General features: G+C 32.9%; 2 protein-coding genes across 2 annotated transcripts; one reads left to right on the top strand and one right to left on the bottom strand.

Moving 5' to 3' along the window:
- Positions 1-9,846: 9,846 nt before the first annotated feature.
- Positions 9,847-12,186, bottom strand: LOC147065281 (protein Asterix). Its single transcript, XM_085956253.1, has 4 exons — positions 12,128-12,186; positions 11,889-12,014; positions 11,693-11,808; positions 9,847-10,335 (listed from the first exon to the last, which is right to left on the bottom strand). The coding sequence occupies exons 2-4, from the start codon at positions 12,007-12,009 to the stop codon at positions 10,240-10,242; spliced, it is 333 nt and encodes a 110-aa protein (XP_085812379.1). The 5' UTR covers positions 12,010-12,014; positions 12,128-12,186; the 3' UTR covers positions 9,847-10,239.
- A 288-nt stretch (positions 12,187-12,474) lies between these two features.
- GMF (Glia maturation factor) lies at positions 12,475-16,741 on the top strand. Its single transcript, XM_085956254.1, has 2 exons — positions 12,475-12,772; positions 13,787-16,741. The coding sequence occupies exons 1-2, from the start codon at positions 12,555-12,557 to the stop codon at positions 13,992-13,994; spliced, it is 426 nt and encodes a 141-aa protein (XP_085812380.1). The 5' UTR covers positions 12,475-12,554; the 3' UTR covers positions 13,995-16,741.
- Positions 16,742-27,597: the final 10,856 nt, after the last annotated feature.

Raw genomic sequence — 27,597 nt, 5'->3', positions numbered from 1 at the left:
TTACACCCCCCCACCCCCCGGCTATGTTCAAAATTTGTATTGTGCCCTTCGTAACAACAAGGTTGTCAATCGAGTCTAGCTGAGTGTTCAGAGTTTAGAATATACGATTATATAAATTATACAATACACATAGCACATCCTTTCTTGGCACTGTTTCAGCCTATTAGGTATGGAACGAACGTTTACGGTGACTATACTATGTTACCTATTTCAAATCTAACAAACACACTTTTAATAATAAATTGTATTATTATTATGTATAAAGACCGGTTGATAATAATCGAAGTTCAATTTATTGTTCCGACAAGCAAACATAGGTAATCTCAAGACAGGTTGGTACAAGGTGCGCAGTAGGTATACCTATAGTCTATAGTCATTATAATCGAAGTTAACCGAAAAGAAAATAATATTATGTTTTAATAATGTGTAATGGGTAAACAGAATAGTCAACATCAATGACACCGAAGCACGTCTTTCAGTGTTGTTCTTATATTTCATGAGGACACGTTCTCGGTTTTGTTTTTTGCACAACCAGTGGTCATTTTGTTTATCACTGCTAGGTATCAGTGACGTCCCTAGTTAAAGTGCTGTCCACAGAACAGATCAGTAAATAGAATTCCGATAGGCTATATTCAATACACTACATGTAAATGCTCGTTTGTTAGCTGTGAATGACATTTTGATTTAACAAACATTATAATATGTTGTACCGAAAATGGAAAATAATCGGCAAGCAGCTTTTTTTAATTAGGATATTTGAATTCTGGCACAACTTTCCAAAATTCAATTATGGTATTTGACTTGTGCTGCGTAAGTACCTGATCTTCTTTCAATTCTAATGACTCTAATTCTGCATCTCCTCTTTCAGCAAGTATTAATAATTCAGATATATACTTTTATGTCTATATTTTAATCGAGAGATATTGGAGCCGCACTTAACCCACCGAAGAGCCGCATTCGCCCACGTCTGGTATAGACTATAGGCACGTTTGACGTTGGTTGCAGGGATTTTTTTATGCTTTGGGTAGGAAATACACATCATTTAAATTCTTTTGCCGTATCATAGTCAAGTCATAGAAAATCGCCGCTGCCGAGAAGCTCTCATGCAAAAATGTTCTATCGTAAAAATGATCAATTCCATTAATATGCACTAAATTGTCAACGCCATCTTTTATATTCCGAGATCCGCAAAACATCACACTATTAAGGCAGCGTACACACGACAACTAAGCAACAAGTCCAGGGATCGAAATGGAACGGAACGCACCGGAGCGCCGTTCCGGCTCGTGAAATTTGTAAAATTATCGCTCCGTCTCGTGGAAAAATATGTTGACCATCTGAGCTAGATATACCATAGAATAGAAAATCTGACACACTTATTTTTATAAAATACACATACGATTTGATGACTATGTAAATATCTTCAGAAAATTTGTCGAGCGCTCCGGTTGGTAAACTTTTCCATTTCGAGCGCTGAACAAGTCACAAGTGTTCATTTTAGGGACGATTATTATAAATCGATATTTCACGTGGGGAGCGGTATATCCGAAATGGGCAGTGGAGCTGTAGGTATTGTAAAGAAGTATCCCGGATCGATACATGCTACAGTCCCGCAGAAAATACCCAAGTCCAAACCGTCTTGTGGTAACGTCTAGTCGTTGTTGTATACGCATGGCCTAGGAACTTGTTATAGAAAATCTCTATCGAATGGTTTTGAATGTGTGGGTGTCCTACGAAAATGAACCACGCATTATGGACGTGCAATAGTGTGTGTTGCAGCCTTCAATACATCAATATTAAATGAGCGTCAATGCATAAATCGAGAGCAGTTGTCAATATTCGACTGATTCTTGACACGTGTTTAAGTTTATCCCGTATTCTTTCACACTGGAGATCTGTTGCCTGCTTCTCCACACCCGTTAGGTATTTCAGTTCCTATTATTTCTGAGTTCCCTGGTTATCACCAATATGTGTATCATTATGTTTTTCTAAATATGAAGACGTGAACATTCAAGGATTTCTGTGATGACGTTTGTATGACATTAATAATAATTGATATTTGTAATCATCAATTATATATTTTTTTAAATTCTCAATATATGTAAAATCTATTAATCTGTTTATAGGAGGTTAGGTAAATTTCCGAGCACACAAAAAGTGATGAAACACTAGAGAAATTGTTGAGCTCGATCAAAGATTAACTTTGTAATCGCCCCTTAGGTGCCTGCTTTATGGGAGTGATCAAGGTTTTCTTTGAAGATCTTTGATTAATATTAATAATAATTGATGTTTTTAAGCATTAATAATTATTATATAACCAATTGACGTAATATTTCATCGTTGCAGTTTTAAATTTAAAAAAAACTCTATTAATCGATTAAACAGGAGATTAATTATTAGGTATATGAAATGTCAAAATGACATTTCAGTATTTAATATTTATTCAGTATTTCTATTAAGTACAAAAAAAATATTTATTAATACTTACATAGAATTGTCAAGTTTATATGATTCAACAGAAAATTTAAAAACGTGGTAGGTATATAAAAAAGTTCTTTTTATCTTGTAAATATTTTTATTACGGCTGCATTGGGGTGATGTCTGATAATAAATAATATGCAAATTAAATCGGAACTTCGGACGCACAATATTACAAGAAACCCAATCAACTTCCGGCCTGCGTTCTTTGTGTCTGGCAACAATGAAGGTCGAACAGAATAATTATCATTGTCATCTCAACAAATAAACGCGAGAGATGTCATCAATGAATAAGTCATAATACGAAGCCATAATTAGTTTCGAGGAAGCCCGTCATGCTTTGATGTCTTCCAAATCCAGTCACGCGACAATCGATATTCATTGTATGCAGATTTAGGATCAAACTATTTCTGAATTATTCATATTGTTTAGTCTAATTTAATCAAGATGTTAATGGGTCTGTAGACGCATTCTATTGATTCAGTGGCGTAACTAGAATCCGCGCTAGCAGCGGAGTCCATAAAAAGTCCTTGCAGAGGGTTATTCTAACAAACCACTTATCTAACTCAAAAATCATTTTTCATATTGTTTAGTCTAATTTAATCAAGATGTTAATGGGTCTGTAGAGGCATTTTATTGATTCAGTGGCGTAACTAGAATCCGCGCTAGCAGCGGAGTCCATAAAAAGTCCCTGCATAGGGTTATTCTAACAAACCACTTACCTAACTCAAAAATCATTTTTCATATTGTTTAGTCTAATTTAATCAAGATGTTAATGGGTCTGTAGACGCATTTTATTGATTCAGTGGCGTAACTAGAATCCGCACTAACAGCGGAGTCCATAAAAAGCAATGACATTGATAAAAAGTCCCTGCAGAGGGTTATTCTAACAAACCACTTAACTCAAAAATCATTTTTTTTTTTAAAGTGATAAATACGCAGTTTCGTATCCAGACAGTAAGTTAACAAATTATCCCGGGATGGAAATGTCTGGCGTGATATAAAACACAGCCGCTCATGGCCCCACATCCTAAAGCGGGCCCCCTACCTATCGCTAAGGTTAAGGGCAATGTGATTTTTTACAGTAGTGTTCCCCAAGTGGTTTCCATGGAACCCCAGGGTTAAGGGTATTCCGTGTATTTTTACCGATTTTTAAAACAATCCAGTTGATTTATTGAGTTGTCGGCAGTCAGCATTTTATGAACCACCGATCGCGACCTCATTTTGTGGTACCCAAGTAACATGGAACCCTTCGCCATATATTCGTCTAAGTCAGGAAACACACATAAAATAATTATAAAACAAAATTATACGCGTGAATTATCATTTAACTATATCAATCATCATATCACATCAAATTACATCGCGCAGACACATAATTTTAAATGTTAATAATCACTAAGGAAAATGCGACTTTTTTACTATTAGAGCAAATTTGTGGATGTTTTTCTCAATTTACTGGTCGGCTTGCCACGCCGGGCCCCAGGCTAGAGCCCTGTCAGCCCCCCTTTGTGGGGCCATGCAGCCGCTCATAACATGTTTACTGTTTTTAATCGAGATAGACATATAGATAAGTACGTCATTTACCTAAGTACGTCGTTTACCTAGGTACTTGATTCTAATCGAATGTATTTAGAGTCAAGCAAAACGCCGTCTTGTATGTTACCAGTAGTTTATCAATAACTGCCTTTTATAGGGAATTGCCCCGTGTGATATCCGTGTTATTTTGGTTCAAGAAAAATAACAGAAACGTGTTAGAATACCCTGCCCGCTGGACTAATTTATTATGGTTGAAATAACTTTTTCCCGATTCGAGTTCAGGAGCTTTTTTAACTTTTCTGGGTTGCTCGTTGAAATTTTTCCACTCCGTATCATAATCGACAACTTTTTAAAGCTTTTTGAGTCCTCAAGAAGAGTTCTCAGAATCATAATTATTATGTAAGGGAAATTTTGCCCGTGTCAACCTAAGCGCTCTATTGTTGGGTTGGTAGGTACAGTAAAATCAAAACGATAAAGCGGTTTGTCGATTGTGTGCGTGAGAATACGTGTACGAAAGAATGAGTCGGCGAGCGATTACCCTGCCGAATTCACGCACTCGGCAGACATTTTGCCTAATTCATGAATAAGGCAACGGACTTGCATTTTTCATGAAGTAGGCAAAATTTTGCCGATTTCATGTAATACGCAATTTCACACATTCGGCGTAACATGATTTTTTTTATTTACCTATATCGAATTGAGCTTTGATGTAGTCAATACCAAAGTTCAAATTGAAGTGAATAAAAAGGATTTCAAATAATATCCATTTATATTCTAATGGATTTTTCAATGGATAAAAAAAATAGGATGTAAGAATATTCGTTTAACTAATAACTTTTTAAAGACTGATATGTATTATTGAGATATCTTACATAAAAGTTAACTCCATTAAATTCCCAATATGTTGCCACTGTTGCCAGTATTGATGATTTTACACCTCTTGAATGTAGAATTTATTGATTATTATTTAATGATCTCCATTTGAGGCTTGATGGAGGCAAATGGAGATAGGCTAGACACATAGCTCGAAGAAGAGATAATCGTTGAACAAATCTTGTCATCCAGTGGTGTCCAAGAGGTACAAAACGTCCGGAAGGTAGACCTAGAGGCCTCTGGATCGATGAAATGATAAAGTACTGCGGAAGTATGTGACAATGCAACGCACAGGACCGAGAGAAGTGGAATCAGCTTGGAGAGGCCTTCATCCAGCAGTGGATAGATTCAGGCTGATGATGATTTAATGATCTATTATTAGCGTTTGACAATGTATACGCATTTTGATTGTGTTATTGGTGATAGGGGTTTTTTTACAAACTATTCATAATTATTGGTTTGTTATATTTTTATTGTGATCCTTTACTTGATAATAATAATAATAAGTTAGAATTAATTATATTCGTTGCCATTGTGTATTTACCTGTTGGTGAGTGCACATAGTGCCTGAAGATGTCGAAAGGCGAAACCTGGGTCGCAAAAAATTACTCAAATGGAGTACAAAACTTAAATCCATTAGAATTTAAATTCAAATTCTATCAAGTACCTTCGGTCGATAGTATTAATATTATATCTGTTTATATTTTCAAGAAACATTGATGATTTTTAAATTAAAAAAACCATTAATTTTTTAAAAATCGTTTTGTTACCTTCTACAAAATATTAATAAATTATAATGTACTTACTAATAAAAATGTGACTTCCAAAAACTCACTTTCTATATAGCATTTTATATAAATTGTCAGTTTATTTAATTAAAAAAAAAAAAACGGTGTGTGTACTTATGTATGCGCGTTAGAAGTTATACTTCTTAAAACAAAAACAAAACTTGTGATCAACAAGATTCTTTGACTAGCTCTTAATTATCTTGTTAAATTACACACTCAAGAAAAGGGACCGCTTATTGGAACGCCGTTGGTTTATTTCTATACATTTTAACTTATATTACTAAATTATATAATTATTTATCGTTGTTTTTATTTTTAAAGTAACAACAGCCACTATGACATTTAAAAGTTTGTTTACGTAAGAAATTGCAAATGGCCGACAATAATAAATTCGTTGCCTAGCACGGAACAATCCTAAACTATAATATTTTACTGTATAATCGTCACGATTGCAATATCATTCTGTGGCGTAATGGTTGTGCGTTCGGCTGATAACCGAACAATCGTTGGTTCGAATCCAATCGAGTGTGTTTTTTGTGTGAAAAAATAAATTATGTGTTACATGTACACGCCAAAAATACACTCTGATCTGATTTTCCAAACGCGCCTAAAGAAGTATAACCTCAAAAAGTTTTTAGTTACGTATTGATTAGGTCAGGGGTTCCCAACCCCGTGCCCGCGGGCACCATGGCGCCCGCGGAACGATTCGTATATGCCCGCCACTATTCGACAGAGACAGAATTTTCACGCTAGCCTGACACACGCAGAAAACCCAACTATTTTTGACTGGTGCCGATTGTTTGTTTGATGGATTTTCTAACAAACGTGAGATTGTCTCAGCAATACAAGACTTACAGTTGTCAAATAACACCGTCACAAGAAGAATACATGCAATTTCAAAAGACATACAAACTCAGTTAAAGACTGCCTTGGAAATATGTGACTGGTTCTCGCTACAATTTGACAAGTCAACAGATATATCAGACACCACACAGTTAGCAGTTATGGTGAGAATGGTATTTAGTAACTTCACAGTAAAAGAGGATATGTTGCAAATATTACCTATGAAAGGACAGACAAGGGGTGAGTATATTTATAATACATTCAGAACATACGCCAAGTCAATAAATATGCCTTTGCACAAGCTGTCTGCGATAACCACCGATGGGGCACCAGCAATGGTAGGTAAAAACAAAGGATTTATTGCCCTCTGCAAGAAGGATGAATCATTTTCAAACTTTATGTCCTACCACTGTATTATCCACCAGGAAGCTCTGTGTTGTAAAATATTGCCATTTGAACACGTTATGAAAATAGTTACAAAAATAATCAATTCTATTCCAGCAGCTACTTTGCAACACCGACTTTTCAAGGCCCTGTTAGAAGATACTGAAGATAAAAAACATGATCTTATTCTGCATACTGAAGTACGTTGGCTCAGTAAAGGAAAGGTTCTTACAAGATTTGTGAGTTTAATTGAAGAAATAAAAACATTTATAAACGATAAAAAGGAAAATTATGATGAACTAGCTGACTCTCGCTGGCTGATTGATTTGGGATTTCTCACAGACATCATAAAAAATTGAATTCTTTAAATTTGCAGTGGAAAGACAAAAACATATCTGAAATGATAAGCTCTGTAAAGTCATTTAAAGCTAAATTGGATTTGTTGATATCACATCTGCAGATCAATTCTCTCGTGCATTTCCCAAATATGAATAAAATGCTAGGTAACAATGAATTAAACGGGTCATTATTTATTAAGCATCTTCAAGTGTTAAAAAAACAATTTGAAGAGAGATTTTTGCAGTTTACAGATATCGAGCCAATTGTTTCCTTTTGTATCAATTCTTTTACTTGCCAAATAAATGTAATGGAAATGGCCGCATGTATTGCAGATTTTGTTCAAGGTAAGACAGAAGAACTAGAGTTAGAAATTTTGGAGTTTAAGAATGATATTTTGCTTAAATCCTTAATATCAGAGGACTTTAGGAATACAGTGGGCAGAGAAAAGTTCCTATTTTTGAAAAAAGCGGCATATAAAATTGAATCATTTTTCGGTTCGACATATTTATGCGAATCATTGTTTTCAAATATGAACTTAATAAAATCAAGATATAGATCTCGACTCACCGATGAGCATCTTTATGATTGTTTGCTAACAGGATTATCGTCATACTCTCCTAATTATGAGGCACTGGCCAATGATATGCAATGCCAAAGATCACATTGACATATTGATATTCTATTTTTTTATAAAATGTTTTCTTTGTATTTGTGTTTTTTGTTTACGTTTTGTAAATACATTTCTCTGTGTGTATGCAATTTGAATAATAGTTTTATTATTTTGAAACATTTTTGTTTATTATTTATTAATAAATTATGAATATAAGAAAAAAATTATGGGAAAATGAGAAGTTATGGAAGGAGTTTGTCGATTAAAAATAGGTGGTGCCCGCCACCCTACCGATATTTTAGAATGTGCTCTAGAGTACAAAAAGGTTGGGAACCCCTGGATTAGGTACTTATTTAAAATGAAAATTGTCAATTGCCGTTTTCAAATTCACTCGCAGAGGCATTACGAACACCCTTGAAACTATAACAGACAGGATTGTCATTGTATAAAAAACTTAAAATGTGAAACGTAAGTGATAACAATGATAAAGCTTAAAAATACAATTGAAAATAATTGTGGTTGCATAATTGAATTTTTATTGAACCAAACAATTTATGTGCGGATATGAAAACATTTACTGAAACAAAATATATCTAAACCAAACCAAGTGATTCCCAACCGGTTCCATGAGAAGTTGGACAAACTTTTTGGTAGTAAGTAGAGTGCACAAAAGTGTAGGTATAGATCGCGCAACCAGAGTTGGTGTGACACAGATACGAAAGACTGTGTGTATTGGTGAATTTCTGAAGAATACAGTATTCTTTTACAGGCTGTTCCTTTTTTGAATGCGTCTGTATGAGTATTCGGACGCCTCAACTCTGATTGCAAAATCTATACCTTTAATAATATAAATAAATAAGTATTTTGAAAATTCGACTTCATTAGAGAGAAAATTTTGTAACAATCAATGAAAGAATAAAAGTAATGTATTCATTATGTGATAGGCGAAGACGCCCATAGCCGACTAATCAATGCATATTATTATTTCATTGATTGTTACAAAATTTTTTCTATATGCAAGTAGATTCATAGCATATGCACCACTCACTTTGTTTTTGTGAAGGTGTTTAACATATCAAGAGTGTTTAAAACAAATGTGATGAAAAAAACACAATATATGTCATATAATGCTCAACTACAGGGACCACAGAATTAATAGGAACTGAAATACCTAACGGGTGTGGAATAACAGGCAATCGATCTCGAGTGTGGAAGAAAAATGGAATAAACTTACACTCAGAATACGTCATTCTAAGCTTGTCCATCGTTCCGACAACTGCTCTTCGTTAATGCACTGACACTCATTCAATATTGGTGTATTTGAAGGTTGCAACACACACTATTGCATGTCTATAATGTGCATTTCATTTTCGTACTGCACTCACATTCAAAACGCTGTTTCAAAATGTTGTTGTATCGGGGAATAGCCTATCTGAATTATATTTATTAATCTGTTCTGTGCTCAACTATGACAGAATAATTCGTCGGTCCCTATTAAAAAAGTCGGATCTGAAATTTTGTCATTTTCGGATTATTACGTAAAAGTTATTTAAACACTTTAAACATTTATACCACAATCACAGTTTTTTTTGTTTGTTTGAAAAATTTCGAGATACTCAAGTTAAAAATGACGGATCTACAAAGTGTCCGAATAACAATGTCGGTTCTTACCAACCGACATTGTTGGCTGGGCGTGGGTGAGCAAGATGCGTTGGATCTGACAGTTGCTGCTATGTTCACCGGACAGATGGATGTTTTTATAAACATTTAGAAAAGTTTCTATAACCCATATTTTTATTCATTATGGCAAGCAATAGGTCACAAAGGATAATTGATGAAACATCTTTGATTGCTCGTACTGAAAAATAGCATTTTGCAGATCTGACTTTTTTAATAGGGACCGACGAATTAATGTTGCCGCAATATTGAATAATTGGGTGTTCAATTAGTGATAATAGATGTTTATGGCAAAGTTATACGAACTACAATTAATTACGCAGGTACAAAAAACATGTAATTATCCATTTCTGATTTACTTAGATTTTTACATACCAAATTTAACAAAAATATATTATTGGATACATGAGACTTGTTTCATATTACATTCATAAGTTCGATTATATTTCCGTATAATATTACATCCATATAATATGATTGCATTAATAAAATATTCACAAAACTATGGTCAATTAGTTTATACCTCTTATCGATTGGTAGTTAGATACACTGACCTATTAATTATTATGCTAACAACTCCATGAAGATAAATCTAATGTGAATAAAACAAAGTACGAGCAAACATGGATGGGAATTCAATTTTGAAATAAATAATATTATGATAACACTCTTCGATTTCTCAATTCACTTTATACAAATAAACAGCAATTAACCGCTGGCACCCCATGGTGATATCATCGGCTGAGGGTTTTGAAGATATGACATGACGACAGCAGAAATCGATAGCATGAACGAACTCAAGATCTGAAAATAAAATAATGTATTAACAATAGATTATTTCTATTAAAAGAAAAGGGGAGACTGTTAAAAATACTATGTAATATATTACGATATGTTATGAGAGATAAGGTTATCGAATCGAGGCACACAGGCTTTAGATTTACAACGTTTATTTCCCCAATATAAACTTACATCAGTGAAATCACTCAAATAATTTAAATTTAATAGAGGCGGGAAGTTATGCAGTGATTGAAGGTATGTAAGTAGAAACAAATAGGTCTACTTGAATTTATGGCGATAAAATGCCGATATGGGACATGAGCAGTGTTTTTGGTGTTGCCACACGGCTAAAAGATACCCTGTGCAAAAAATGTGTGTCATCAATGTGCTACTGTACATTAGAACACTTCATACTATTTTCCTCTAGACCTCAATGCTATTTCTCAAATTGGTAAGACTTATATACCAACATCATATCCACGCCACGTTCATCGTATGTATATGGTTATTGTAAATGCTACATAAATCGCACTTAGTTGCTAACCAATGACAATTTATTGGAGACTACACTATATAAGCTACTTTTTAAAATATTTATTCACAAGTTCAGATGGATGACATGTGTAAACCAGGTCGCACATCTAAACTCGTCTCGTTTGCAACATCTCGAATACATTGATGTGACGTAGTTGTTATTCACAAAATACACGTTACCAAATGGTTACCGCTCATTGGTAGAATGTGATATTTTAGTTTTAGCAACAAATTTCATGTGACTCGCTCTGCAGGTCGCTCACTGTCCGTGTTGCAGTTACGCATGCGCAAGTCAATGACTTTAATTCAAATGCCGTATCTCATATAAAATGACGAACAAGCATACCAATATTTGCTTTATCCAAGATATTGAAATATATACGTGCACATATGATTATACAAAGAGGGACCACTTCAGAAGATTTCTGCGCTCAATACATAATAATCGCTGTTTTGGTGTCTGATGACATTTTTGTGCAATGACGTTTCATTTTTTTGATGACTTTCGACGTTTCGAGAGGTTACTATTGTCACTGTCGTTAGGCTCATAATATATGCGCAACCAGGTATGCAACATGAATGCGACATTCGTACAAGGTTTGATTTATGGCTGTTTCTCAGACGAGGCGAGTTTAGATGTGCCAGCCGGCTAAGTGGACTAGGAGAAACAAGTATGTACCTAACTAATTTAAACTTTAGTTCATGAGTCGTCTTTTTCAATTCCACTTTTATACATTTACGCTCTGTTCACTAGAGAAGGCTATGCCTTTGGTTAAGCTGACTTCATGTATGATAAATAGTATTATTAGTGGTTATAGAAACTTTCGGGAATTCTACATTTATTTACCTGTTTAGCATCATCAGATAATCTAGAGTTGGCAAAGCTGATACAGGAGCAGTACAGCGCAGTCCATGCGCACCACTTTAATCTCATCATCAGACCACACATTGAGAAAATCATTCCTAAAAAAGAGCAATCGAGGTTATTTCTTTATTGTCAATATTGTATACAAATAAGTATGTTTTATGAATGCTATGCATACCTAAAATGTTCATGTAATCGGTGGTCAAGTCTTCGGAAGGCAATGAGGACGCAGGAGGTGGTTTAAACCTCTGTTGTCTATCTGGACGTCGAGGATCATTGCTTACGTGATTCGGTTGCATTATAACTATAAAATAAAAGAAACCTCAAATTTATAAGTAAACATCAATTATTTTGATTAGGCAGTACGAAACTATTCGCGAAATAGCTGTATTTTATCGATTTTAATACAATATTAACCTGTAAAAAGGGTATCTTGAAACGTCAGTGGTTGTGCTAATTTTATTGGCTCATTGGCTGGTAAACTTGACAGATTGTAAAAATGATTGCCAGTACAAAATAGCATATTATTGCAATATCAAAATAAAAAATACCGAATTTATTAAATAGTAGGTATTTTCACTGATTTATATAAATATAAGCATACTTCAAAAAATATTGCAACTTTAAGTATTGTAAATACATGGAAAAATGTTTTCTAAAATATTGACAATGATTATTAAATGATTTTATGTTAATGGCAACTTTATAAAACGTCATTTCAGATCTGTCATCAACAATTTCGTTTATATGCATCATTGGTTACCGGGACAATTAAAATACTCATACAACAGCAGACATCTTGGTCTCAGTACACACTAACTGTTAAATAAATAAACTTCTAAACATGTCTTCAGCCAACGTGAAAGTGTGTGACATCGAAGACGATGTGAAAGACGCGCTAAAAAAGTTCCGATTCAGGAAACATGACAAAAATTCGGCGCTCATTTTGAAGGTGGACCGTGAAAAGCATCTAATCTTCGTTGACGAGGAAATAAACGATATTTCTCTGGATGATCTTCAAGAATCTCTACCCAGTCACCAACCGCGCTTCATCGTATACAGGTATCTTATAATATGCACAAAATCGTTTTCCATCAGATAAAAATAGACATTCGATTATTACTTACATACCTACTCGCCATGAGTCATTTTTAATACAAACCGATAAAGAATAGGTACATTGTTAATCTGGGATTGCGATCTGTAGTGGTCAGTGACGTCCGTAGGCAAAGTACCGCCCCTAAAGTAAACTTAGCAGCATTAATTCTATGCAGACTTTTTAGGTAGGTGCTTACCTACCTATTTATTTAATTTACCTATCTTAAATAGACGTGTGCAAAAAAAATCTTTAAAAAAATTACCGATACATACGAGAAGGTCTGAGGCGCTGACCGGTTTGGAGGCCCCCTTGTGAAAATTGTGCGATAAACTGTCATTAGCAGCCAATGTTGACACATCCTAACAAATCGACCGCACCGTCTGCTTCATGGAAAACCGCCACTGTTCTCAAAAATTGTAATATTCTCCTTCGTTCCTACATTTGCCGCCTATAAACAATGCATGACCTGCCTACATGATAACAAAAACGGACACTGACGAACCTAATAATTATTGTAGTTCTGATTATGATATGAAGACGACTATCCTACAGACGAACCTAAGATAATATGTTATTCAAACTATTTTTTTTTATACAATACACATCGCCATGGTCAATCATAAGAGAATCATAATTATGACCCTCCACGAGTGGAGGTTGTATTAACAGATCTTTTGTTTTTACGAGAAGTGGATGTTGGCCACTTGCTCAACTTATTAGGTCCTCGCTCCGAGTCCAAACACACATTGAAAAATAACATGTGAAATTGCCAAACCCAGGACCCACAAAATTATAAGCCAACATACTACTGCGAGACCACTATAGGCATATACAGTAATTAGGTAATTTGGAAAATAATAGGTTTGTGTTTCGGCATTGCTAAATATTTGGAGCATAATATGTCACAGCTCTACCAGATAAAAGAATTACTAATAGTCGTCTGAATACGATACAATGGTTTGACAATTATTTTACAGCTATAGAATGGAGCATAGCGATGGCAGAATATCATTCCCGATGTGCTTCATCTTCTACACGCCCCGGGACAGTCAGATGGAGCTGCAGATGATGTATGCCGGGACAAAACTCGCACTGCAGCGAGAGGCCGATCTCACCCGCAGTTACGAAATTCGAGAAATCGAAGAGCTAACCGAGGAATGGCTTAGAGAGAAGTTGGGAAATTGAGAATCGTAACGTGTTTATTTAATTATTGTTATTCTTTCGATGTAGTCACAGTTCATAAAACGTCCAATATTGCTGATAAAATCAGTGTCTCCCATCGTCAGCCATTTGCAAAATTTCATTGTGATATTGAGCCAAATTCCTGGACAATCTTTTCCATGACCTCCACCTATGTTATATTTCTCATTACAGAAATGGCCAGTGATCACAATATATCGGTATCATTATTTGATGGTAGCCATCACATATTTTCACATGTTTGGACACTCCTACTTATACATGCGTGCTTTCTGCATCATGAATATGTTTTTCAAAGCTTCTAAATGGACCATCGAGATAAATCAAATTCTTATAGAACCCGATTAATAAAATTAGGCAAAATTTTATTTTTACATCAAAAATATTGCTTTAAAAGATTTCATTGGGTAAGACATATTTTACACATACATGGCATTAAGAATGAATCTCCTATTTTGAAAAAATACATTTGAAACAAAACCACAAACTTGCTATATCTTTATACGTACATAAATCCATTTGGTTCCATTTTCTATCAAAGTTCGGCATCCAAATTGCAGTACATTTCCCATAGCCTGGGCAAGTCGTGTCAGATTGCCGCCTTGGTTATTAAACCACTCCGGAAGTTGCGTAGCCAAGAGAATCTCCTTCTGTCTACGCGTCTTCTGCCCTCTACCATTCCCTAAATTATGAGCTGGAATAGATGATACTTTCTATTGTGGAAATATTTCTCTTTAAATTCCAGGTTTTGATTTGATGCTACAGAGTGTTTAGATTTGTCATTTTTCAAAAGTGCTTCTTGCCACCTCAAGAATTCTGAAATTGATCTCATGGTTTCATATACCTAATCTACACAGAAGTAAAAATATTCTAAATCAATCACTAGAACAGCAATCGTATTAGTAAAATTTATGACATACATAATAATCGTAATATAATATATTTTCTAAGGTCGTGATTAATTGTTGAATGATTATCGTACTGTAGGTAATAGGTAATCAATCTTGCCGAGCATAAAAGGGTATGTGGCAAACACATCCGATTCCAACAAATCATTTGAATTGTTATAACACTTTACCTACCGCAAAAATTCCACATGCCAGTAATATTGTATAAAAATTGGCAAATGTCGATTGCAAAATTAAAAATTATATAACTTTTGAACCACCCAATAAATTTCAATCAGATTTAAAACATCTATCTATCTGGTTTATCTAATTGGTGTTTTTGCTGATGCAATGATTGTTATGCAGGTGTATATGCATTCGTTCAAAAGTAAAATCACTGTCGTTTGAATGTACACATTCAATTCGGTTACGATAATCGCATAAGTAAAATCACACCATTATTACTGCAATATAACATAATGAAAATCAAAGATTTCAAAACACAAGCCTATTCATGAATGGAATGACAGTTTTAGTACACCCATTTAATTTGCTATTACTTTGGAATATACTCTATACCTATGGCACAATATATCTAAAGATGCCCCATTGATGGCCCCGGTGCTTTGTGTTTGGCTGTGACAGGATACCATAGTGGTGAAAGTTGTAGGTAAAGTGTTAGTATGGTAACAACACTGTTGTTATCTCAAGAGATTCTGCCGATATTCAAGATGTTACATCTTCATATAAATAATTAATGCCATTCGCTAAAGTATTACCTGCAAACACCTACCAACTATTGAAACATTATAGGTATATATAAACATCTAGTTGTAAGCTTATAAATAATTATATTATTCTTTAATTTAAGACAAGCAAAAAAGACTTTTATATAACAAAAACATTGGCTAAACCAGGGATATTCCCAAATGCCAAGTTTTTAAAATAATACATACGTAACTTATAAAATAATTTTGTACTATTCTTATTTGGACAATAGGTCGTAAAATTAATAAAAAAAAAACATTAGAATTTTTTATACCTACCCTAGCCTATTTTTGAATCAACATATTATTATTATTGTGTTCTATTGTTTTCATTATATAGTTGTTATTTTTCCTTCGACTTAATCATACTGATCAGAAATGCACATGAGTTTCAATTTGAAATTGTTTATGAAAAAACAATCAGTATGTTTTTATCAATAACGAATTCTTGTACTAGATTAACTGGTTTTTTGTAGTCTATGGAACAATGCTAAATATTGGATTAATACAATTGGCAGTACCTATATTTAATGAAATATGACCACGCAAGATTTATCCAACTGTAGACACGACATAAGAGAATTTAAAAAAAAAACTAGTACATACTAGTTGCAATAATAATATTGTAATCCAGTTGATTTTTAACGGCAAAAACAGGCTCATCGACAAAATGATAATTGTGCAGGAGAGCGAAAAGAATGAAATCATTATTGGTTGGAAAATCGCATTCACTGCTGACCAGATAATTACTAATTGATTACCACATATTTAAATATCATGTTAATTATATCTAATGGCCAACTAATGCAAACGCGTCAGTCGCGTTGTCAGCACTAAATGAGTTAAGTAAAAGAATTTATATACTGATTTCTCATTTATTTTGAAATATAATAAAAGTGAAACAAGGTAATAAAACATATCCTAAGTTTTTGTGCAGTTTTATACACAATAAGCTGATTATTGCCTTGCCCACACTTTCTTATCCTTTTATTAATGAAGCAATGAAATCGATTTTGGTAGTTTTAATGATACCATTCTTGAACACTTCATTTGTTGAACAAATTGGCATTTAAATCTCAAAAATGAAAAAAATATAATGAGCCTGCTTTTGCCGTGTAGCCTTCAATTGGTTTTGAATAGTTAACCATACGCAGCAATTGAGGGACTGACGATTAAAAATGTACAAGTGACTTGGAAGTAAAACAATTGCACGGAGCATTATCTATTTATGCATAATTAAAAAGAGTACAAACAAATAACTGCTATGTATGAAAAGTATTTCATCCCTAACATTAAATTACGTTATGTTACAGTGTAATTATTTTCATAGCAACGCAATCTAATTTGACTGTTTTTGCTTGATAACCCCTTCAAACACTAATAAACATAATGAAATATTAATAATTTTTCTCGGAAGTCGATTTTCTTGACTTGATTACCTATGTACTTGAACTCTAACCCTCAGCTCCACAATTGTGAAAAACTTATTATTGAAGTAAGTAAATTGCTGTGTTCATTCCTATGCCGAGCATATGGGTCTACACCAGTGGTTCTCACGTGAAATTTAACTGTGGCCGCACAATTGACATTGACAGTTTTATGAAAACATCTGGTGGCCGCACCAAATTTCACTTTTGTGATCGAAAAAATTAAAGCTAAATTTTATTTTATAAAAAAATGGATCAATTTATTTGTAGACAAGTCCATTTAATAAAAGACATTTGAACATTTTTTTAAAAATAATGCAAATGGAAATTCCTTTTTTTCAATGCCGAGCCGCATGGCTGCTTCTAAGTTTACATCTGTTGACTGGCTGCGATATTTATTTTTTAAGAAGTGCATTACACTGAATGATCTTTCACAGTATACAGTCGTAGGAAAAATTGACAATATTAATAAAGCAATTTGTTGTCAATTCTTTGAATTGACTTCGGACATTGAAACGGACAATTTCACATATGATGTCATCACAAAAACACATTATGGATCATTTGAGCGTGGAAAGAAATTTAAGACCAAGTCATTTGTGTTCAACCAATTTCATAATTTTATAAATAAATTTTTGAAATATTATTCTGTAAAGCGCTGGTGGCCGCAGCAAAATCCTCTGGTGGCCCCCGCACATGAGAACCACTGGTCTACACAGAGTCATGATTGTAATGAAACCCTAATATCAAGAAGCGTTTATAGTTTCTAAGTATGAGGTTCAAGCGTTTTAAATAATAATTACCTTTATACTAATTTACAACAGTTTTTCTATACTATTGTAACATGTAGTGTGACACACTGCCATTTTTAATGAATTGTATTATTTACATGATATAGTCGTGCAGGGTACTAGAAATCGAAAATAAAAATCACCAATATCGCATCTTATAACATTGTCTATTTGTACTATCACAACTAAATCAATATTAACATGTCTTCCACTCTTGACATCTTCACCTATAATACACCATTGAAATAATTTAAAAAAAAAATATTATTTACACAACATAGTTCATATTTATATGTAATGTATGATTTAAAAGAAATCTCAAGTGATTAAAACGTAACAGTTTAATTTACTGTTATTTAGTGATTTGTTTTCATGACATTAATAAACCTACAATGTATTTTTACTGTATAATCGCGGTGATTCCCAACCTCCCAATCCTAAACAAGGAAGCCTTAAAACATTTTGTAAATTCTTATGTATAGTCCAGATTGAGATGAATTCAGATGTACATGAACAAATGAACATTGATTGAAATGAAAACATGTTCACATACAGATGTTCTTGGCCTGGACTAGGCTAGGAAAACCATATCTGGCTAACACACATTAGACTAACAAGTGTAATTTACAAAATAGATATGAAAATCAGTTTAATATACTTACAATAATTATGATTGAATAAAATATTATAAAAGTATGTATTGTCTCTTTCAATCAAGTAGATATTGCTAACTGGTTGCAAACATAGTTCATAGTCTGCAATGATTTTGTGTTGAATCAATTGTTTTTAATAAAGTTTAATAAAGCTTTTCTCCTGGTAGCCTTGACTTGGGGTCGTGGAACCTGGTTGGGAATCACTGATAGGTCATTAAATAATATAATATATAATGATTGGACATCCTATTATCAATGAAAATCATTCAGCTCTCTTTGCCTTGCCTTTGTGAATGTTTAATGTTGTTAGATTGGATAAATTAAAAATCTCACTGGATGAAAAATTCTGGATCCCAAAGGTAAAAGATTGTTTTCAGATAGGTCAAGAATACCTGTCATTCTTTGCGCAATGGCTTTAGAGGCTAAATAGTGTATAAATATAATATTAGTTATTACTCGCACACATCTTTTCATGACTGATCAAATAATGACCTCTATATATTAAAATACACCTAGTAAGTATCTAATAGATTTAATTTTTAGACTGCCAGTTTGACTCGCCTCGCCTTTGGTGGGCTACATGAACAAACTCATCTCGATAAAAACATAGTGTGTTCATGCACCGTCGCACACAGTGTTGATGCAACATGGTTGGAAATGCACATCATGAATGTTGCTTAGGTTGTGTAGTTCAAAAAATAGCCGTTACCACACATATTATTATTCACTGTGCACCAGTCACTTAAAACTAATCCAAATGATTACCGCGGAGACCTGTCAGTGCTGGATCACAAGACTTGCGGCTATGGGAGAAATAATGGCGGCAATCATAATGAAATGACGTCGATGTACAATGACATCCATTTTCACAGTTGAGTTTTTAACATTTGTTGAAACGTAGTCACATCTGTATATGAGAGAATACAACATTCTTGGCAGTTCTGATCATGACTATATTGGATTTAAGTTTCAGTGTGCATTGTGCCTTATTTTTACTGTTGGTGCCGCGCCGCATGTACCAACAAATTTTAAATCAAGCATCTACATGACAAAGATTATGTTCATAAAGAATAAAACTTGCATTTTAATGAGATTTAGGTGTATCAAACTACCTGATTACTCAACTGCCGATACCTACACATTTTTTAAATAGTTTGTACATAAATTAAGCATGAATAGTTTACCATTAAAAAAATTGTATTGGAAGAGAATAATATTATACCAGACTAAAAAAATCTAAAATATTCTTTTATAGATAAACAAATGGTGAAGAAAAAAACAACAGGATTATCTTTTTTGCCTGTACTGAAAATGTTTGCTTCTAAAGTCAAACAGTACAATTTATACCTTTGGTGTCCAGATTTAATGTTGTATAGTACAGCTTCTATATTCCAGGTGACACACAGTATGTACTATGAAGCAATGGAATTTGTAGTTCCACCATTGGCCACTGTGATCAGTCAATAATTGTTCATTGCCTCATATAAAAGGCCAAAGACTAAAAAAACTATATAACAGTGGTTTCCTTTCACTATTTAGAATAGTATTACAAAAAGCTGTAGTATTTATCTTCCAAAATAACCTAAATATACGTACATATTAGTTTGCTAATTTTATTTCTATATATTGGGGTAAATTTATTAAATAAATTTTAATAGTGGTTTATTAATCTTACAATGACACATTTCGCTCAACAAATATGTATCTTTTTAATAGATGAATTATTTTATAAATGTTAGAAGTAGTTTTATAATATCTTATGAATACAAAATAATATTGTCAAGTATCATTGCTTTTTAATGCTGACATGGTGTTAATATCATTTGAATATAGAAATATTTTTAATGTAACCTAACCTTCCATAAATAAAAGCATTTAATATTAATATGCATTTTCAAATAAAGACCATAATCTTTAAAATGCATCAATTTGTCAAGATAATTTAACTCTGATATAACAAATATTTTAATTGTATCAGCAAATACAGTACTGTCCATATTACATCCAGTAAACATTATGCTTATAATTATTTTGTATTTATAATCTTAACTTGACAAATGTTTAATATTGATGTTTGCCATTTTGTGATTGTGGTTTGCATTTATTTCCACTTTTATTTACCTTTGTTTTTAATTGAGATAAATGATTTTTAGAGTGTTTAATAATATATTTTTAGATAAGTTTAAATAAATTTTTAAATCATTTGAGTGTTTTATTTATTTATCTAATAATCTGTTTTTTTAATATTATTGTCTCAGTCTTGGCATCTTCTTCTTTTCTGGGACTTCAACCAAGGGTGTGGTGAACATCGGGCTCAAGCAGACTTCTCCACTCTGTCTCTTGCTTTATCTACAAAATAATTTCCTATATACATAGCTGATTATAACTGGACCACATTATGCATTGATCAAATCACATATTATGAGGTGTCTATTTCCAAAAATCTACATACATGGTCGAAATCTAGGAAAAATATTGTACACACTCGATGTGTAATTTGACAGAATCTATAATGATATATACCAGGGACTGCAACCTTTTCATACTCATGGGCCAAACTCAACTATTAATTTTAACAATAGGGTGTTTAAGAGAAGATAAATAATGTAAAAATACTTATCAATTTTTATTCTTCTTCTCTACTTGGCCGTTCCCACATGACTCACAACTAAGACTCTCCACCCCTCGCGGTCGTTTGCTTCTCTCAGGGCAGAGTGAAAGATTGCCCCCAGTATATTCCTTTACTTGGTCGCTCCAGTGTGCCGACGCTACTTCTCTGCTACATCTTCCCAGGAGGCTACCAAAAACCGCCAGATTATCCTATCAATATGTCCAAAAAACTGCAAAATGAATTTTTAGCACTGTTGAGAGCTGTTCTTGTGACTGGAGAGTGGAATTTTTAATATCTCAAACCTGATTTATAAAAAAGCTACTAGTGATGAGACAAACAAGATTTATAAAAATGAAAGCAAATAAAAATATCCGTGTATGGCGTGAATATGTTGATAAGTCTAAAAACATCAATTCTCAGGGCAGCTCTTTGTAAGATTGGTATTCTGTGGTAAATCAGGAATGTTTTTAAATTTTAGTTTGTTGAGAATATAAAAGTTATAAATTTTAAAAGGTAAGTATAAGAAAATTGTTTAAAAATGATTTTCAGAAACCGATTCAAATAAATGCCAATATATCAAATTTTATTTATGTATACTTATTGCAATAAATGAAATAAAGGTTTATCAATAAATTAAGTTGCCATATTGTTCAAATTTGAAAATAAAATACAATGTAAAAAAAACAAATGCTTACTTTTGAATTACAAATAGGTCATTTACCACAAATACGGAAATGTGACATATTATCAGTATTTCAAAATAGACATGTTATATCAAAAACGAGTGATGGATTTACAGTCGAGCTCGGTTATTACGATCACGGATATAGCAAGATCTCGATACCTACCGACTACCGAGAGATACCTACTTACATCACAAACCTTGGATTTTTTTTTCAACCATATGCGTGGATACTTTTTCAATCTTGCCTCTTCTCCGGCAAAAACACCAATTAGGTAGGTGCTTAGACACTTAACTAGTGTCATCAACGTAATCCGAACCCGGCGGCATCCTGTCTGCTCAGATTTTATTGCTTGTCGAAATGTTTTTAAACGATCCACACATTAACAGTTTTAAGAAAATTTTTGATGATATTTTAGCTCTGTATATCCGATAAGGAGCTCGTTATAAAAGTGAATAATTGTATAGATAAAATCATAAACTAAAATGTTGACGAATGTTTCCTCGTTACATCCGAGATCTCGCTATCCGTGATCGTAATAACCGAGCTCGACTGTATCTATTTTTCTAATGCAGTCTTTCTATCATGTAATAACAGTAAAAAAATATTTCTTCTTCGCCTGTATCCGGCCCTCAGTTGGTTTTGAGCGAGTACAATCGTGAGTCCCAGACACTCTGCATCGAGTTGAATGTTGCTCCGGCCATTCCCATTCGGATAGCGAACTCTGTCTGCAAAATGCTATCTCCCGTGATGTGTACCCCCAGGTATTTGAAGCTGTTGACCCTCTCGATGTTTTGCCTGTCGCTAATCAGAGGGAAATCTGGATCAGGACAGGTGGTATTACACAAAATGTTGGTTTTCGTCGACAATTCAATCGAGGGCATTCAAGAGACAATCGACAGGTTGCATAACAATTCGTCTCGCGTTGGTTTGAAAATCAAGAAAACCAAAAAATAATAGCAATACTTCATTAAAGTTAGAGTAAAATCAGGAAGTTTGAGAAGCTCTGACAGCTTTATCCACGAGTAAAACTCTACAGATGTGCCCAATTATAGCTCTCTACTTTGTTTGCAAGACCGAAGACCTTCCTCTACCGTGCTAACATAATATGTACCTATAGGTATATATTTAAACTAATAAACGTGCTTGCTGAATGTTAGCATATTTTTAATCCATTATAATTGTATTTATATCAAAAATATTTCAGATTTAACCTATTATTTAAGTTATTCATAAAAAAACTGCTGACCAGGTAATGTTTTATCCCCGGGAAATTGGATGTTCTAATCTTAATTATTGAACTGTGTTAGAAAAGGGTATACGGTATTGCATCTTCCTGCAGATTTACAATTTCTGATAAACCAAGCTGTAGTGGAAGAGAGTACATCGGTAGTAATGGAATGTGCACCATTTGCAGCTGTTTCTAAATTGCCTCATTTAATGCATATTTTTTCTTTCGACCATGTCCGATCCATACGACTCCAAACACAAATTGAAAAACAATGTGTCAGACCCAGGATTCGAAACTGGGACACACATTATAAGCTGACCCTTAACTCGCTCGACCATCGTGGGCATGTGATTAGTATAATTACTACATATGAAATACTGACCTTGAGTATCTGCTTACCATCAATCAAGGCATCATTGATTATTTCTTCAGGGGACTTGTAACCAAAAATGGGTACATATAGATTGCAGTAAGTCTTCATTTGGTCACCGCAGATGTAGACATTCAGGCCTTCCAAGGGAGCTGACGAATATCTTGATGCGGATTCCATATCACACTTGTCTTGAAAAAGACATTTTTAAGGGATTGTACCAACGATCACGAACCAACCATTCGATTGAATTTTTTTTTTTTAATAAGCTTGGCGGTCCCGTAATTTTTTTTTAGTCACCTCAAATCATTTTTTTTTTCTTCACAATTCAAAAAATAATAAAATTGAATAGAAGAAAACAAAATAGAGAAATAATTAAAAAAAACTTTTGAGAAATTATCAATTCAGATTTTCGGATATTATTTTTTTCCGAATATAATTCTCATATTTTTTTTTGTAACTGGGTAACTCCGGGACCGCCTGTTTTTTTTTTTTAATATATATAATTCAATTCTTTTTTCTTTTGTCAAAAATAGTTTGAAGTGCCTTGCGACACAATCAATTTTTTTTTTCCAACAAGATTTGCTACATATTACATATTATTATTTTAAATGGCTACTTTACATAGAGGCTATTTCAAATTTACAATGCAATTATATAATATTATAAGTAAGTATGATTATAATAATTAATAATAATAATATAATGACAAAGTTCATTTAGAATAATGAATGCTACATACAATCAAATTATATGTGTAATATTATATCAATTAAACCTAATATGAAGAGAATAATTAATATAAAAAAGCTTAACTACTGATTTCACAAATTCAAAATAAAATTTACAAGCATCAGTTTAAGAAATATCTTTTGTTAAAAAATAAAGAAAAGGTTTTGACCTGTTGATTGATTAAAAATTAGAGTTACTTTGTATTAGACTTTCGTTAATGAATTACGATATTCGTTCTTATCAGTTTTATCCTTCAATCCTGTATATACAAATATGTATGTTCAAAGAAAATAATGAAATTCATAAAATATTTTGATATGAGCGGAGAAATCTTGTTCCAGAACAAACGCTATTACCAAAAGCCTTATTATATATTTATAAGCGAACGTAAAAAATCAAAACCACTAAAAACATACACGAGCTAACTCTGAAAATATTCCCAGATTCGAAATTATATTGTACGAACCTAATTAAAATACTTGAAACAAATAAAATTCTTTAAGAAATTTATTTATAGACTGCATAGTTATCCCATTATCTCAGTATTTTCCACTGAAGAAATATATCATATTTAAATAACCTACCGTTTCTTTAACAATAGATCTAGATCCATTCTGTAGTAGGAGATATGAACCGAATTATTTTCTATGTTCATTATCTCATAATAGTACTTCCTTTCTGACTAACGCATATTTCAAAACTAATGAATAGGTAGGTGTCAATATCGATACAAACTAAAATATACATGATTTCGATCGCTGCTATATTTTTCCCCATAGATAACGGCGACACCGCTTATGATGGAAAGAAGCAAGAGTTGGTTTCAAAGATCCGATAGTTCTCTCCGCGATTAATAAACAGGATATTAATTCCAGTTTATCACAAATTTAAATACGTAATTAGCCAATTTCATTGAATAATGACATCCATTAAAAAAAAATCGAAAACTATCCTAATTAAATATGTACAACCAAATGTAAATCTATTTATACATATAGTTTGTACTATAAATGAGTATATAATATACTAACAGATTGTTGCGTAACAAATAACGTAAACCCAATCTAAAAAATCATTCATGTAAACGATCATTTACGGACTTCAAAATATGCCATAGATTTGTGACCGACTATCATCTATCTATACTACGCAAAAGATCTGAGAAAAATACACATCAATGACATAAATATTAATAAAATCACATGGCGTTGTATTTTGATTTATGGTTATTTAGGCACTTACAGTGTAGACGTTTCCTTTATATATGGTTTTACAGGATTTAACTGATTTCGAACACGAAGTATTAATTAATTGAGATATCAATTATACTTGGTGGAATTCCATTTTACAATGGTACAACAATACTTGTATTAAATTCCACATATTATTCAGTTGCTTTAGTTGATGGTTATTTCAGCTTTGTCACAGCATTACAAAGAATATAAAAATAAAATGCCTTATCCTTGTGTGAATACTTTTCTCATAGAAATCAAGAAGATCTTGTCTCTTTATGAAAGAATAGTATTCAAACATGGATAAACCGCATATCTTTATTATCATATTGTTATTATCGACTAAAAATATAATACATCGAATTTAATAGATATTATTATACTATTGTATGAATTATTAAGTGAACATGTAGATATTTTATATATAAGCATACTACAGTAAAAATAAGGTGCACAGATTTATTTCTCTCCTTGTAACTCATTTTAACTGTGGTATGGTTGCAGTAATGCCTTTCGCCTACGGAGCCACTCAACTGTGATTGGATCGTTTGGTGATTGAAGTCACAAATTGGTCAGTAACTAACGTTTCGCACACTGTGCTGCCCTTCATTGATTAAAATCACTGTATACAAAACGACATCAGCTGTTTTGCAAACATCACGGCTTATATTTATAATTATTTTAATACATTAAACACTTGACATGTAATTATTTAATGTTGAGATAAATATTCATTGGAATCCCTACTCTTTCAGGAGCAGAGTTTTACTATTACAATCAAATGAATGAAAAAAAATTATGCGCATTATACCGTTGTCAAACATCGATACCAATAGGAGAAATATTTTGATTCTGTACCCAATAGTTAATAGTCCCTAAATGTATTATCAATCTTATTTTAAAATTAATAAGAAAACAAAATACATAGCTATTTCTATAGCGATATTTTGATGCAAACCTTTGATATTTTGTTTGCAATGGGTTATAGAATATCCTTTGAATATTGAATTCACAAAACTATATACCCATATCTTTCGAAAGAATCATAAAAGGTGTTTGCTAAGAAATGAAATGATTTGTTGTTTGTTTCAAAACCCTGCGATTTTTGTGTTTCACTCATGATGAGTATTTGGTTTGATATCAATAGGTATGAAAGATACAGGAGACTTGAAGAGTTTGATTTCATCCATCCATATATTGAAAGGAATATAACCAGCAGACTGGCAAAGGTACTGCTAGCAATAGATAAAAATAGAAAATTACTAGCATCCTACATAATGTCCAAACAGAGTTACTTTAATGAATAAACACAATTCCTACTTCATTCTATACCTTTTCCGTGATATCATTCCTAGAATATTTTGGCAGTGTGTATTTAACAGGCATATAATTTTCCACTTTTGTTACAAATTTTTATATTCAACAATTGATCCCATTGAAATACATTAACGGTGATACGCAAGCTACCGATTAGTAATAAAAACTTCAGTTGTTACTTTTGCAAGTCCTTTTTAAGTAGCTCCGTGGACGAAAAGCTGACGTGATACAAATCATTCCATTGATAACATCAAGTATAAGGTCATATTATAAGAACTGATTAGCTAGAGGCACTCAATTAAACAAATCCTTGCACTCAGTTACGAGTGAGTATTATGTTTTAGTAGGTACGTATCTTGGAACATGCTTAAAAACTGTTGATTGGCATACCTGAGTATGTATGTACCTACTACAAACTTAATATTACGTACTTATTGCTGTTTTCTACAGCCAAATAGCTGGAAACCCGTAATATTTCTTTATTGTTAACTCTACCAAAGTAATAATCCTTGAATGATATAATTTACACAGTTTAAAACTATGATGCAATGGCGAAAACTGCTCGTCTGCGTATTGCAGTGGCAAACAAAAAGAATAATGACACACTTAAACCATGTGATCAATATATTACAATAAACCTACAGTCGACAGTAATATATGTACATATTCAGTTTCATCTCAAAAATTCAGATTAAACAAAATATGTTCAGTTTATAATAAAAATATATATTTGTCTACTCCACAATGCGGCATAGTTATTGCCATACAAATTTCGATTACAATTACAGACAAATAATTTCATGCTATTTATAGATGTCGCTTGTTTCTCACATTATAATTTCAGATGTAACAATAAATCAATTCACACTGTTCGAGCAAATTAATTG

This window comes from Rhyacophila brunnea, unplaced genomic scaffold (genome assembly GCF_057557595.1).
Source record: "Rhyacophila brunnea isolate RB1 unplaced genomic scaffold, BYU_Rbru_1.0 scaffold_6, whole genome shotgun sequence".
Taxonomy (NCBI): domain Eukaryota; kingdom Metazoa; phylum Arthropoda; class Insecta; order Trichoptera; family Rhyacophilidae; genus Rhyacophila; species Rhyacophila brunnea.
Note: the sequence above shows the minus strand (reverse complement) of the source record. Positions and strands in the feature narration are given on the sequence as shown.

Bases quoted from the DNA above. Each gene is read 5' to 3' on its own strand.
- GMF (XM_085956254.1), top strand. From the start codon at position 12,555: ATGTCTTCAGCCAACGTGAAAGTGTGTGACATCGAAGACGATGTGAAA. The intron at 12,773-13,786 runs GTATCTTATAAT...ATTATTTTACAG, and splicing joins CCGCGCTTCATCGTATACAG to CTATAGAATGGAGCATAGCG.
- LOC147065281 (XM_085956253.1), bottom strand. From the start codon at position 12,009: ATGCAACCGAATCACGTAAGCAATGATCCTCGACGTCCAGATAGACAA. The intron at 11,809-11,888 runs GTATGCATAGCA...GCTCTTTTTTAG, and splicing joins CGATTACATGAACATTTTAG to GAATGATTTTCTCAATGTGT. The intron at 10,336-11,692 runs GTAAATAAATGT...TTTTATTTTCAG, and splicing joins TATCTGATGATGCTAAACAG to ATCTTGAGTTCGTTCATGCT.